Below are 12,262 nucleotides of genomic sequence, written 5' to 3' on the forward strand. Positions count from 1 at the left end.
CACCTATCAGGAGTGTTGTTGCTTCTGTCTAGGCACGTGGAAAGCCTTGATTGGCCACTTCAGGGAGGGAGGGTTTTATACACCTTTATATGTTTGCCATTGTACAATGTTGATTGTCAGAGGAAGGGACTGTTTTTGTGTCCCGAAACGTCACATTTATAATAAAATAATTTATCACAGACGGTTAAAGTCCAGTGAGTGCTTTATCTCTACTGAAAATTATATATATATATATATATATATATATATATATATATATATATATATATATATATATATATATATATATATATATATATATATATATACACACACTGGGCATGTGTATATATATATATATATATATATATATATATATATATAAATGCAGCAAGTGCAAACAACTAAAAGTAGCTTTCACATAAGGCTGTTATATGGCTCAGCAGAAAAGGGGTTAAGATACACTGGGAGTCCATGTGGATGCAGAATACTGAAGTCAGGAAGGGCTAGTGTGAGTGGGATTCATAATGTGTATTCTGAATGGCTACAATGAAATGTCAATCTACCTTGTTTGCATTTGGGGAGTTGTAGTCCTATGTATGTTTAATGACAAATTGCTTCCAGAAAAAAAAACATTTTTCCCATAATACCAGCTGTTTTCTGACCTTTTTATACACAGTCACTGAGACTCATACATACACACAGTCACTGAGGCTCCCATATACACTCAGACTATTAGGCAGTCACTTAGGGTCACACATAGACACAGTAACTGAGGCTCACATATACACACAGTCAGATTCATACACAGTCACTGAGGCTCACACAGACACACAGTCAGATGTATACACAGTCACTGAGAGTCATATATACACACAGTCACTGAGACTTACACATAGTCACTGAGGCTCCCATATACACTCAGACTATTAGGCAGTCACTTAGGCTCACACATACACAGTCAGACTTTTACACAGTCCCTGGGGCTCACATATACACACAGTCAGTCAGACTCATACACAGTCACTGAGGCTCACACATAGACACACAGTCAGATGTATACACAGTCACTGAGGCTCACATAAACACAGTCAGAGTTATACAAAGTCACTAATACTCACATATACTTACAGTCACTGAGGCTCACATACACACAGTCAGACTTATACACAGTCACTAAGACTCACATATACACACAGTCACTGAGACTCACATATACACACAGTCAGACTTATACACAGTCACTAGGACTCACATATACACACAGTCACTGAGACTCACATATACACAGTCACTGAGACTCACATATACACACAGTCAGACTTATACACAGTCACTAAGACTCACATATACACACAGTCACTGAGACTCACATATACACACAGTCAGACTTAAACACAGTCACTGAGACTCACATATACACACAGTCACTGAGACTCACATATACACAGTCACTAAGACTCACATATACACACAGTCACTGAGACTCTCATATACACACAGTCACTGAGACTCACATATACACACAGTCACTGAGACTCACATATACACACAGTCAGACTTATACACAGTCACTGAGACTCACATATACACTTTGTGCACCCATACATTTTGTGTGGGTGAAGGAAGGGTGATATTAATATAACAATTTTTTAAAAGAACTGTCTGAGACACATACCTCATGTTGTATTATTTAGACTGACTGAGTGAGTCTAATCTAAGATCTCCCTGCTACAACTGCACTATTCTTATCTTGCTGCCGGCTCTGAGACTGAGTAAGCAGCATAGACTGACACTGTAGGCAGCGCAGCCCACAGGTCTTCCTGCTGTTGTGATGTCACGCGTGTGATCACGTGACATCCGACAGTCTCAGTCTCACACATACAGCAGCACGCAGGCACACACGAAGATCAGCTGCTGTGAGACGAGTACAGTGTAGTAGGGCTAAAAGGTACTGGTGGACACGGGCTGACTTAGTTGCTGGGTAGGTAGGTTGGCCTGGATGCGGCTTAGACTCCGGCAATGGTAGGACTCGGAAATAGATGCAACATAAAAAAAACAATTTGCAAAACACTTTAAACACATCTTAACTACATAAGGCTATGTCGGGTTTTTTTTTTAAATTAAATTACCGGGCAGTAACCTGAAATACCAGACAGTCCGGTCTATTACCAGACACCTGGCAACCCTATTCATGAGAGATGCTTTACAACAGTGAAACTCTTGGCAGGGCCCTCTATTCCTTTGTCTCCGATAGTTGCCACCTTGCATATATGACAGATGTATTTAGCTCTGCGGAATCTGTGGGCGCTCTACAAATAACTGATGAGAATAATAATAATAATATAAATATATATATATATATCTATATATACATATATATATACATTATTCAAAGAGACTTGTGCACCCTCACTAACAGGTATCCTAGTGTCAGGGTGCTGAATGCAGGTTAAGGTATAGATGAGAGAAGACAGCACTCACTGGTCTTAAAGAATAGCAAAAACTGATTTTATTTAAGTGACGTTTCGGGGACAGCTCCCCTTCATCAGACCAACGGTTGGTCTGATGAAGGGGAGCTGTCCCTGAAACATCACTTAAATAAAAGCAGTTTTTGCTATTCTATAAGACCAGTCATTGCTGTCTTCTATCACATATATATATATATATACACACACACACACACATATATAAATATAACTATATACACACACACATATATAAATATATACACACACACATATATAAATATAAATATACACACACATATATAAATATATATAAATATATACACACACACATATATAAATATAAATATATACACACACACATATATAAATATAAATATATACACACACACATATATAAATATATATATATACACACACACATATATAAATATAAATATATACACACACACATATATAAATATAAATATATACACACACACATATATAAATATAAATATATACACACACACATATATAAATATAAATATATACACACACACATATATAAATATATATATATACACACACACATATATAAATATAACTATACACACACACACCACCAAAACGATTATGAAGGTTCAGATGATGGTTGACATTTTTTAGCAAAGAAGTATTTTTTAATTAAGGTATGTACATAGTTTTTGTTTAAGACATATATTACCCACTTAATAGACTACAGTATAGTGTAAACATAACTTTTATAGGCACAGGGAGACAAATAAATTAGTGTGATTATATTGCTATATTCGCTTTATTGCGGTGGTCTGGAACTTAACCCGCAATATTTTCGCGGTATGCCTGTACTTGTTTAAAAAAATGTATGGGTTGCTATGAGAACATTCTATATCCTAATCTAAAACAATATAATACAGGCTTTCTATACATCTAATAACACACATTATGGTTTGAAATCAATGCGCCAATGAGCACATCTAGGCAAGTATCCCCCTTGCCTTCCCACAGAAGCAGTCTATATACAATGTTACCAAAGCACCTGAGAACTCTGGGTAAAATATGTAAATGAGATATACAATATCTCACCGTTTTTGCTTCCATCCTGTGTCTGACCATAGAATTCCCTTATGTGGTAAATGCAGCAAAACCAAAACCACTTCTGGACAGCTGTTTTTTAGCTCATTATGCCTCATCAGCAGAAGATAGGTTTGATTTGCTGCTAAGTAAAGCTTATTACCAGGGAAAAAACAATATTCTTTTAAGTGATGAATATTGTTTTTTTCCTCGCCCCCTGTTCTCACGCAACTAACGGCATGAGGACAGCGCTTCTTAATCTTCCAGGACGAATAAATCGGAGTTGTTGGTGGTTAAGAAGTAGCTGTCTAGAGACTGCTGCAGACTTCATAATTTTTTTAAAATAAAAGGACCATTTTAAAATACTGTAATTCATTACTGTGCCCTTCTGTTAAATGAAATAAAAAGGGGGCGTTATTGAATACGCAAATTAGTACACCATAGGAAAAAAGTAAAGTTGAAAAGAATATTACTACACTATTAATATTTTAAATATTAAATACCTTTATTACAACTAGACAATCCAGTACAGAGACAAGGGGTATAAATATATAAGGAGCAGCAGAGACATCTAGTGGTGAACAAATGCATTTCAGTTGATGCCGTCAAAACAAGAAATCAATTCTTCCAGAGAATAAATATTTACTCAACACACAGATGCAGAGCTAAATAGATTTATTTTAACATTGTAAAAGCAATATCTTGCACAGTGCACATCATTTTAACTAAATCCCTTAATAAAGTCACTAATTACTTTGTATATAACATCTCTAACTATAAAAATGTAAATGTTATAGTCATAATACCTGTTGTGTATGCATTAATCATGAGTAGGTTTTGTGTTTTCTTTATTTGCCACAAAACTCACAAATGCGGAGTAGGATTGGTACAGGCAGAAAACCTTTTATCCAAACCGCTTGAGACTGGAAAAGATTTGGATTTCGGATGTTTTTTATAATTGTACAGTACTGTAACCATTAAGGTACTATTTGTTGTTTTAAATAAACATAGACTGTTATTTACATTTTAGAACTAAAACAACGACAAAGACGCAGGCAGAGAAGATTGTGACTTACAGGCAAATAGTAAATCTTGATCATTTTATTTTTAAAAAATATTAATGAAAAAGTTTTGATTTCAGAATAAATTTGGAATTCCGGATTTGGGGATTTGTCGCTGATTTTTTTGTAACTCTTGCAGTGAAAGGGTCATAAAAGTCAAAATGAAACATTCATGGATCAGACAGAGCAACAATATTAAGACACTTTTCAATTTATTTCTATCATCACAATTAATTTGGCTCAAGAGCCACAAAGCACTACCGGAAGCTGGCTGCTGATTGGTAGCTACACATATGACTCTTGTCAGCTAGCTCCCAGTAGTGCACTGCTATTCTGGAGCTCAGTTTAACTTTGTGTTTATTCTTATTTCCAGGAGTCAAACACATAGTTTTACTCAAGCAATAGTTCAATAATAAACACATAAGAACTTTTCTTTTACACCTTCATGTTCCTTTATCAGATTAGAATGTTAATATAACATTACAATTAGAGATAAACCTTCCTTTGTGACCAATAGAGAATAAACAGGTGTGAGATTGGCCATAAGATCATGATAACGTAATACTTCATATCGTTTGTTAATATAAAGACAAGTTGGCGTGAAAGGTAGATACAGGGTTCTGAAGTTAAAGGGACGGGATTCTAGCACAGATCACTGCAGCAGTAGCTGCTTCTCTCACCTGCAAACTATAAGCAGCAGCTGTGATCAGTTCCGCATTCTGACTGCTAATAAGGTGAGATATGTATGGAAGAAGGTTGGACCAAATTAAAGGGACAGAAAACCCCAAAATGTTCTTTCATTATTCAGATAGAGAATACATTTACTTCTATTGTCAAATTTACTTTGCATACTTGTTAACTTTTGTTGAAAAGCAGGAAGGTAAGCTCAGGAGTGTGCACGTGTCTGCAGCAATTTTGCTACATTGTTATACATTAGCAAGAGCACTAGAGGGCAGCACTATTTCCTGTCATGCACTGCTCCAGACGTGCACGCTACCTATCATGAGAACTAAACACATTTGATGATAGAAGTAAATTGTATTCTCTTTCTGAATGATGAAAAAAGGTAGGTTCAATGTCTCTTTAAGGAGAGTCCCTAAGAAATGGACCAGTTAGGACCCTTTTTAAATTTAATCTAATACATTGTTTAATTCAGTAACAGTCACTAAACATTTTACACCCATTCTAGCAGCTTTAAACAAAATGAGGTAGCTACAGTATTCGTATTGTAACCTAGAAAATGTGTCCTCGAAATAACTCTTCATTGTCGTTTCTCACCATCGATTTCTCCGTAAGTCGGCATTTCCAAACAACCTGCATGAAAAGATGATATAAACTTTACAGAGCTACAGCAGTGATCACCAAAGACACAGGAAAACAAAACCAAATCAGAAGTAACATTGAAAGGATATTACAGTCATTTTGTATATATGCATAATATTTATTAGCTAATTAACACTGCAGATGATCATACAAAATCTAATCCAAAATACATAAACGTCTAAATCTTTACCAACATCCTAGCCGATACCAGGTCTAGCCCCTCATTTTTACTTCCTTGATAGAGCTGCTCCCCATAGAGATCCCCCTTATTCCTAATGAATGTCGTCACAGGTTTGATGGTTAGGGAGGAGATTGGGATATTAGTTAGGACATGAGCCAACATATAGAAATGTCTGTATTGTGGATTTAACGTCTAGTTATCATGGCTCAGGTGAGATGAGTACAGTGCAATGCACACTGGGTGGTAAAAAGGAATACGTTACAAAATATATAAAGATTGTGGAAACTGATTGGTGGATACTCAGCTTATATTGATAAAGGAATGTGTTAAGAGGAGATATAGGGTTTTGAGAGTTCTGAGAGCCTGGCAAAGCTCTGATGCCTCTTCTTCTATTGTCCAAAAGGTTGAGACTGACCATGAGGACTGTGAAGTGTGAAAACCTTAACAATGCATTATACTTTTTTTATGTTGATCTTTGCAGGGGAAGGACTTTAAAGGGATATGAAACCCAAAATTGTTCTTTCATGATTCAGATAGAAAATCTAATTTTAAACAACATTCCATTTTATTTCTATTATCTAATTTCCTTCATTCTTTAGATATCCTTTGTTGAAGAAATCACAAAGCGATCTATCCGCAGCCACCAATCAGCAGTTACTGAGCCAATTTAGATATGCTTTTAACAAAATGATATCAAGAGAATGAAGCATATAAGAAGTAAATTGGAAAGTTGTTTAAAATTGAATGATCTTTCTAAATCATGAAAGAAAAAATGTGAGGTTCATGTCCCTTTAACAATATTACTATAGAATTACAAGCAAATGGTGCGTTTTCCTCCAGATGCTTGTTCGGTTACAATAATAGCATAGGCATCTAATAACATCTGCACAAAGGTTTACCATTCTTATCTTTTTGCCTAAAGAAACCGTAGAAAACTAATTATTTAAATAATGTCTGAATCTAAGCCTGAAAGAACCTTAGATACCAATTGTGCAAAACTACTTTGTATTAATGACGTACAAAATATGGCTTCTGTACTGAAAGTGTTTGAAGTTCTTGTTGGATAAGCAAAAAATGATGTCGATTGTCAGAAACTAAAGAGACGAGTTTTAAGTATTCAAAGGGAGCTTCTACAGAAAGCTTCAAGTACTAAAGATAATTCATAGTACGGTGGGGTAACGTGATCTCTTTTGAAGGACTGATATGAGTCGGCACTTGATGAAACTGTATGATCAACGGTTATGACAACCATTTAATTCCTGAAATGGCTTTAATAGCAGACTTGCACATTCAGGGTACTAGGACTCAAGCCTTGCTGAAAACCTACATGCAGCAATTTCAAATGTTGGCATAACTTAATATTGAATGAAGAAGGATTATGTTGTATCGTCCAATAAGAAAATATACACCAGAGTCCAGAATTAGAAAATGTAACAGCTGTAACCTTGAACGTTTAGCACCAAAGCTGTCAACATTTACTTATGTGGACTGGTATGAAACATTGTCAGCTGATAAAGAACTCTTGGAAATATTGTTTTATTCTGCATTGTGGCTTTGCTGGCTGAGCTGTGACATTGACTAAAAAAAAAAGGTTGCTTCCTGGGGACAGCTCCAGAATATATATTGGTAACCTCGTCTACTGAGGAGACCAAACTCTTTGCGTTCTCGAGACCCCCCAGAATGCAACCAAACCTAACAGGCTGGCATCTGTGAAAATTATTACCCACAATGGACGAATAAATAAAAAATAAAAAAAACCTAACCTAAAGCAAGGACTAATGAGTCTGCCGAAATGTTAGGAGATGTCTTGTCCTGTGCTCAAACATAATCCTCTGAGACAGATCCTCAAAGTTCACATTCCATTGATGCAGCATCTGCAATTGGAGGGCCGAAGATGAAATCTGGCAAATGCTATTGCATCTGAGGCAGCCACCCGAAGACCTACAACTTACATGAACAGAGTAATGGAAGGAAGATGATTCAGTTACAGAAGGGCATAGGCATGTTGCAGCTTCAGTCTGTTCTGATCTATCAAAGACAAATGCATAGTCACTGAAATAATTATGAACCCCAGAAAAGACACACGGTCTGAGGAGTTAAGGAGCTTTAGGGAAGATTTATTTTCCAACCGTGACTCTAAAGGAACTGAAGTACCATCTAAATGTGAGACACAGCCAGGAAGCCTGAACAAGAATGTCATCCAAGTAAGGAACTAAAGTAAGTAAAGTGCAAATTGTCTCCTTCTTGAAAGTAGGAATATTTTGAGATTCAAAACAGGCCAGAAGGTACAGTTTTTCTTTCATCCTTTAAATAGATTTGAATAAAATACTTGGTTTAATTTAATTCTGAAGTTGGAACTGGAGCAATCACTCAACAAAGCTTGGGCCTTTAAAGGATCTCAAGGCACTCAAGATGGAAAGAATCTTCCCGGAAGAGGCCTTGAACGAAAGCTTATTCGATACCCAAGGGAAATTATTTGGAATATCTTGGGATTCTTAACAGATCTCTCCCAACCCCCCACCAGAGACTGATCTAGTTTGCAGGTCTTCACCTTCATGCAGACTTCGAATCTGGGGTAGACTTCTTGGACTGTTTGTTTTTGGACCAAGAAGGAGTGGACTTTCAGGAAGTCTGGGAGGAGGGGGAATATTTCTGAGCCTTAAATTGCAGAATCTAAGCTTACCTTATCCTGGGGTAAAAAAAAAGCTCCCTAAACCCACAGTGACTGTGGCAATAATAGCATCCAGTCCAGGCCCAAATATAGATTTAGACTGAAAGGGGTAAGAAAGCAATCTATATTTAGATACAATATCAGAAGACCAAGACTTAAACCACAAAGCTCGTCTAGCTAAATAAGCTAAAGCAGCATTCTTAGCATTAATGAAAATCATTTCCACTGCTGCATCACAAATAAAGTATTAATGTGATCTTGAATCTCATCCAAAGTGGTTTCCCCAGAAACAAGTTCTGAAAGGTTGTAACACCAAATAGCAGTAGCAGCAGCTAGGCAATACTGAGATCAGGTATAAACATAAAAGCAGCAAGCTAAAAGGATCAACTATGAAAACCTTAACGTTTTCTTTCTAAAGGATCTTAAAAAGAGAAACTATCCTCCAAAGGAAAAGTGGTATGCCTGGCAAGTGTGGAAATAGATACATCTATTTTAGGAATAATTTCAAAAATCTCTGTATTAACAGAAGAATGGAATATAAAGTTTGTAAATAGAGCAAAACGAAAACCTGGCTTCTGCCATTTCTTAGAAATACTTTCAGAAAAACAGAATTTATGTTTACCTGATAAATTTCTTTCTCCTACGGTGTGTCCGGTCCACGGCTTCATCCTTACTTGTGGGATATTCTCATTCCCTACAGGAAATGGCAAAGAGAGCACACAGCAAAAGCTGTCCATATAGCCCCCCCTCTGGCTCCGCCCCCCAGTCATTCGACCGACGGTTAGGAGAAAAAGGAGAAACTATAAGGTGCCGTGGTGACTGTAGTGTACAGAAAATAAAAATTTTAAACCTGACTAAAAGCCAGGGCGGGCCATGGACCGGACATACCGTAGGAGAAAGAAATTTATCAGGTAAACATAAATTCTGTTTTCTCCTACATTGGTGTGTCCGGTCCACGGCTTCATCCTTACTTGTGGGACCAATACCAAAGCTTTAGGACACGGATGAAGGGAGGGAACAAGTCAGGTAACCTAAACGGAAGGCACCACAGCTTGCAAAACCTTTCTCCCAAAAACAGCCTCCGAAGAAGCATAAGTATTGAATTTGTAAAATTTGGCAAAAGTATGCAGAGAAGACCAAGTCGCTGCCTTACAGATCTGTTCAACAGAAGCCTCGTTCTTGAAGGCCCATGTGGAAGCCACAGTAGAGTGAGCTGTAATTCGTTCAGGAGGCTGCTGTCCGGCAGTCTCATAAGCCAATCGGATAATGCTTTTCAGCCAAAAGGAAAGAGAGGTAGCAGTAGCTTTCTGCCCTCTCCTCTTACCAGAATAAAGACAAATAAGGATGATGTCTGTCTGAAATCCTTTGTTGCTTCTAAATAGAATTTTAAAGCATGGACCACATCTAGGTTGTGTAACAAACGTTCCTTCTTCGAAACTGGATTCGGACACAGAGAAGGAACAACTATTTCCTGGTTAATATTCCTGTTGGAAACCACTTTTGGAAGAAAACCAGGCTTGGTACGTAAAACTACCTTATTTGTATGGAATACCAGATAGGGTGAAGTACACTGCAAAGCAGACAATTCAGAAACTCTTCTAGCAGAAGAAATAGCAACCAAAAACAGAACTTTCCAAGATAGTAACTTAATATCTATGGAATGTAAGGGTTCAAACGGAACCCCTTGAAGAACTGAAATAACTAATTTTAGACTCCATGGAGGAGTCATAGGTCTGTAGACAGGATTGATTCTGACTGACTAACGCCTGTACATCTGGCACGGCTGCCAGACGTTTGTGCAACAAAACAGACAGAGCAGGTATCTGTCCTTTTAGAGAGCTAGCTGACAAACCTTTATCCAAACCCTCTTGGAGAAAGGAAAGTATCCTAGGAATTTTAATTTTACTCCAAGAGAATCCCTTGGATTCGCACCAACAGATATATTTTTGCCATATCTTATGGTAAATTTTCCTAGTCACAGGTTTTCTGGCCAGAACCAGAGTATCTATAACCGAATCTGAAAACCCACGCTTAGATAGAATCAAGCGTTCAATTTCCAAGCAGTCAGTTGCAGAGAGACTAGATTTGGATGTTCGAATGGACCTTCTACTAGAAGATCCTGCCTCAAAGGTAGCTTCCATGGTGGAGCCGATGACATATTCACCAGGTCTGCATAACAAGTCCTGCGTGGCCATGCAGGAGCTATTAGAATCACTGAGGCCTTCTCCTGTTTGATCCTGGCTACAAGCCTGGGAAGGAGAGGGAACGTGGAAACACTTAAGCTAGATTGAACGACCAGGGCGCCACCAATGCATCCACTAGTGTCGCCTTGGGATCCCTGGATCTGGACCCGTAGCGAGGAACCTTGGAGTTCTGACGAGACGCCATCAGATCCATATCTGGAGTGCCCCATAGTTGAGTTAACTGGGCAAAGACTTCCGGGTGAAGTTCCCACTCCCCCGGATGGAAAGTCTGCCGACTCAAATAATCCGCCTCCCAGTTGTCTACTCCTGGGATCTGAATTGCAGATAGATGGCAGGAGTGATCCTCCGCCCATTTGATGATCTTGGATACCTCTCTCATCGCCAAGGAACTCTTTGTTCCCCCCTGATGATTGCTGTACGCTAAAGTCGTCATGTTGTCCGACTGAAATCTTATAAATCTGGCCTTCGCTAGTTGAGGCCAAGCCAGGAGCGCATTGAATATCTCTCTCAGTTCCAAAATGTTTATCGGGAGAAGAGACTCTTCCCGAGACCATAGACTCTGAGCTTTCAGGGAATCCCAGACCGCGCCCCAGCCTAAGAGACTGGCGTCGGTCGTGACAATGACCCACTCTGGTCTGCGGAAACTCATTCCCTGAGACAGGTGATCCTGAGTTAACCACCAGAGGAGTGAGTCTCTGGTTACCTGGTCTACTTGAATCTGGGGAGACAAGTCTGCATAATCCCCATTCCACTGTTTGAGCATGCACAGTTGCAATGGTCTTAAATGAATTCGAGCAAAAGGAACCACGTCCATTGCTGCAACCATTAGTCCTATTACCTCCATGCACTGAGCTATGGAAGGCTGAGGAATAGATTGAAGAACTCGACAAGCGTTTAGAAGCTTTAACTTTCTGACCTCTGTCAGAAAAATCTTCATTTCCACAGAATCTATTATTGTTCCCAGAAAAGGAACCCTTGTGGACGGGGACAGGGAACTCTTTTCTATGTTCACCTTCCACCCGTGAGATCTGAGAAAGGCTAAAACAATGTCTGTATGAGCCCTTGCTTTGGAAAGGGACGACGCTTGGATTAGAATGTCGTCTAGGTAAGGTGCTACAGCAATGCCCCTCGGCCTTAGGACCGCTAGAAGGGACCCTAGCACCTTTGTGAAAATTTTGGGAGCAGTGGCTAAACCGAATGGAAGAGCCACAAACTGGTAATGCTTGTCCAGAAGGGCGAACCTCAGGAACTGATGATGATCTTTGTGGATAGGAATATGCAGGTACGCATCCTTTAAGTCC

At 38.5% G+C, this 12,262-nt stretch overlaps 1 protein-coding gene across 1 annotated transcript in view; it reads right to left on the reverse strand.

Moving 5' to 3' along the window:
- Nucleotides 1–5,843: 5,843 nt before the first annotated feature.
- LRRC9 (leucine rich repeat containing 9) overlaps nucleotides 5,844–12,262 on the reverse strand; it is a 716,419-nt gene continuing 710,000 nt past the window's right edge. The window contains exon 32 of the mRNA XM_053705244.1: nucleotides 5,844–5,896. Within this exon, the coding sequence (XP_053561219.1) occupies nucleotides 5,844–5,896 (53 nt within the window). The remainder of the gene's footprint in view (nucleotides 5,897–12,262) is intronic.

The sequence above is a fragment of the Bombina bombina genome, chromosome 1, assembly GCF_027579735.1.
Source record: "Bombina bombina isolate aBomBom1 chromosome 1, aBomBom1.pri, whole genome shotgun sequence".
Lineage (NCBI taxonomy): Eukaryota > Metazoa > Chordata > Amphibia > Anura > Bombinatoridae > Bombina > Bombina bombina.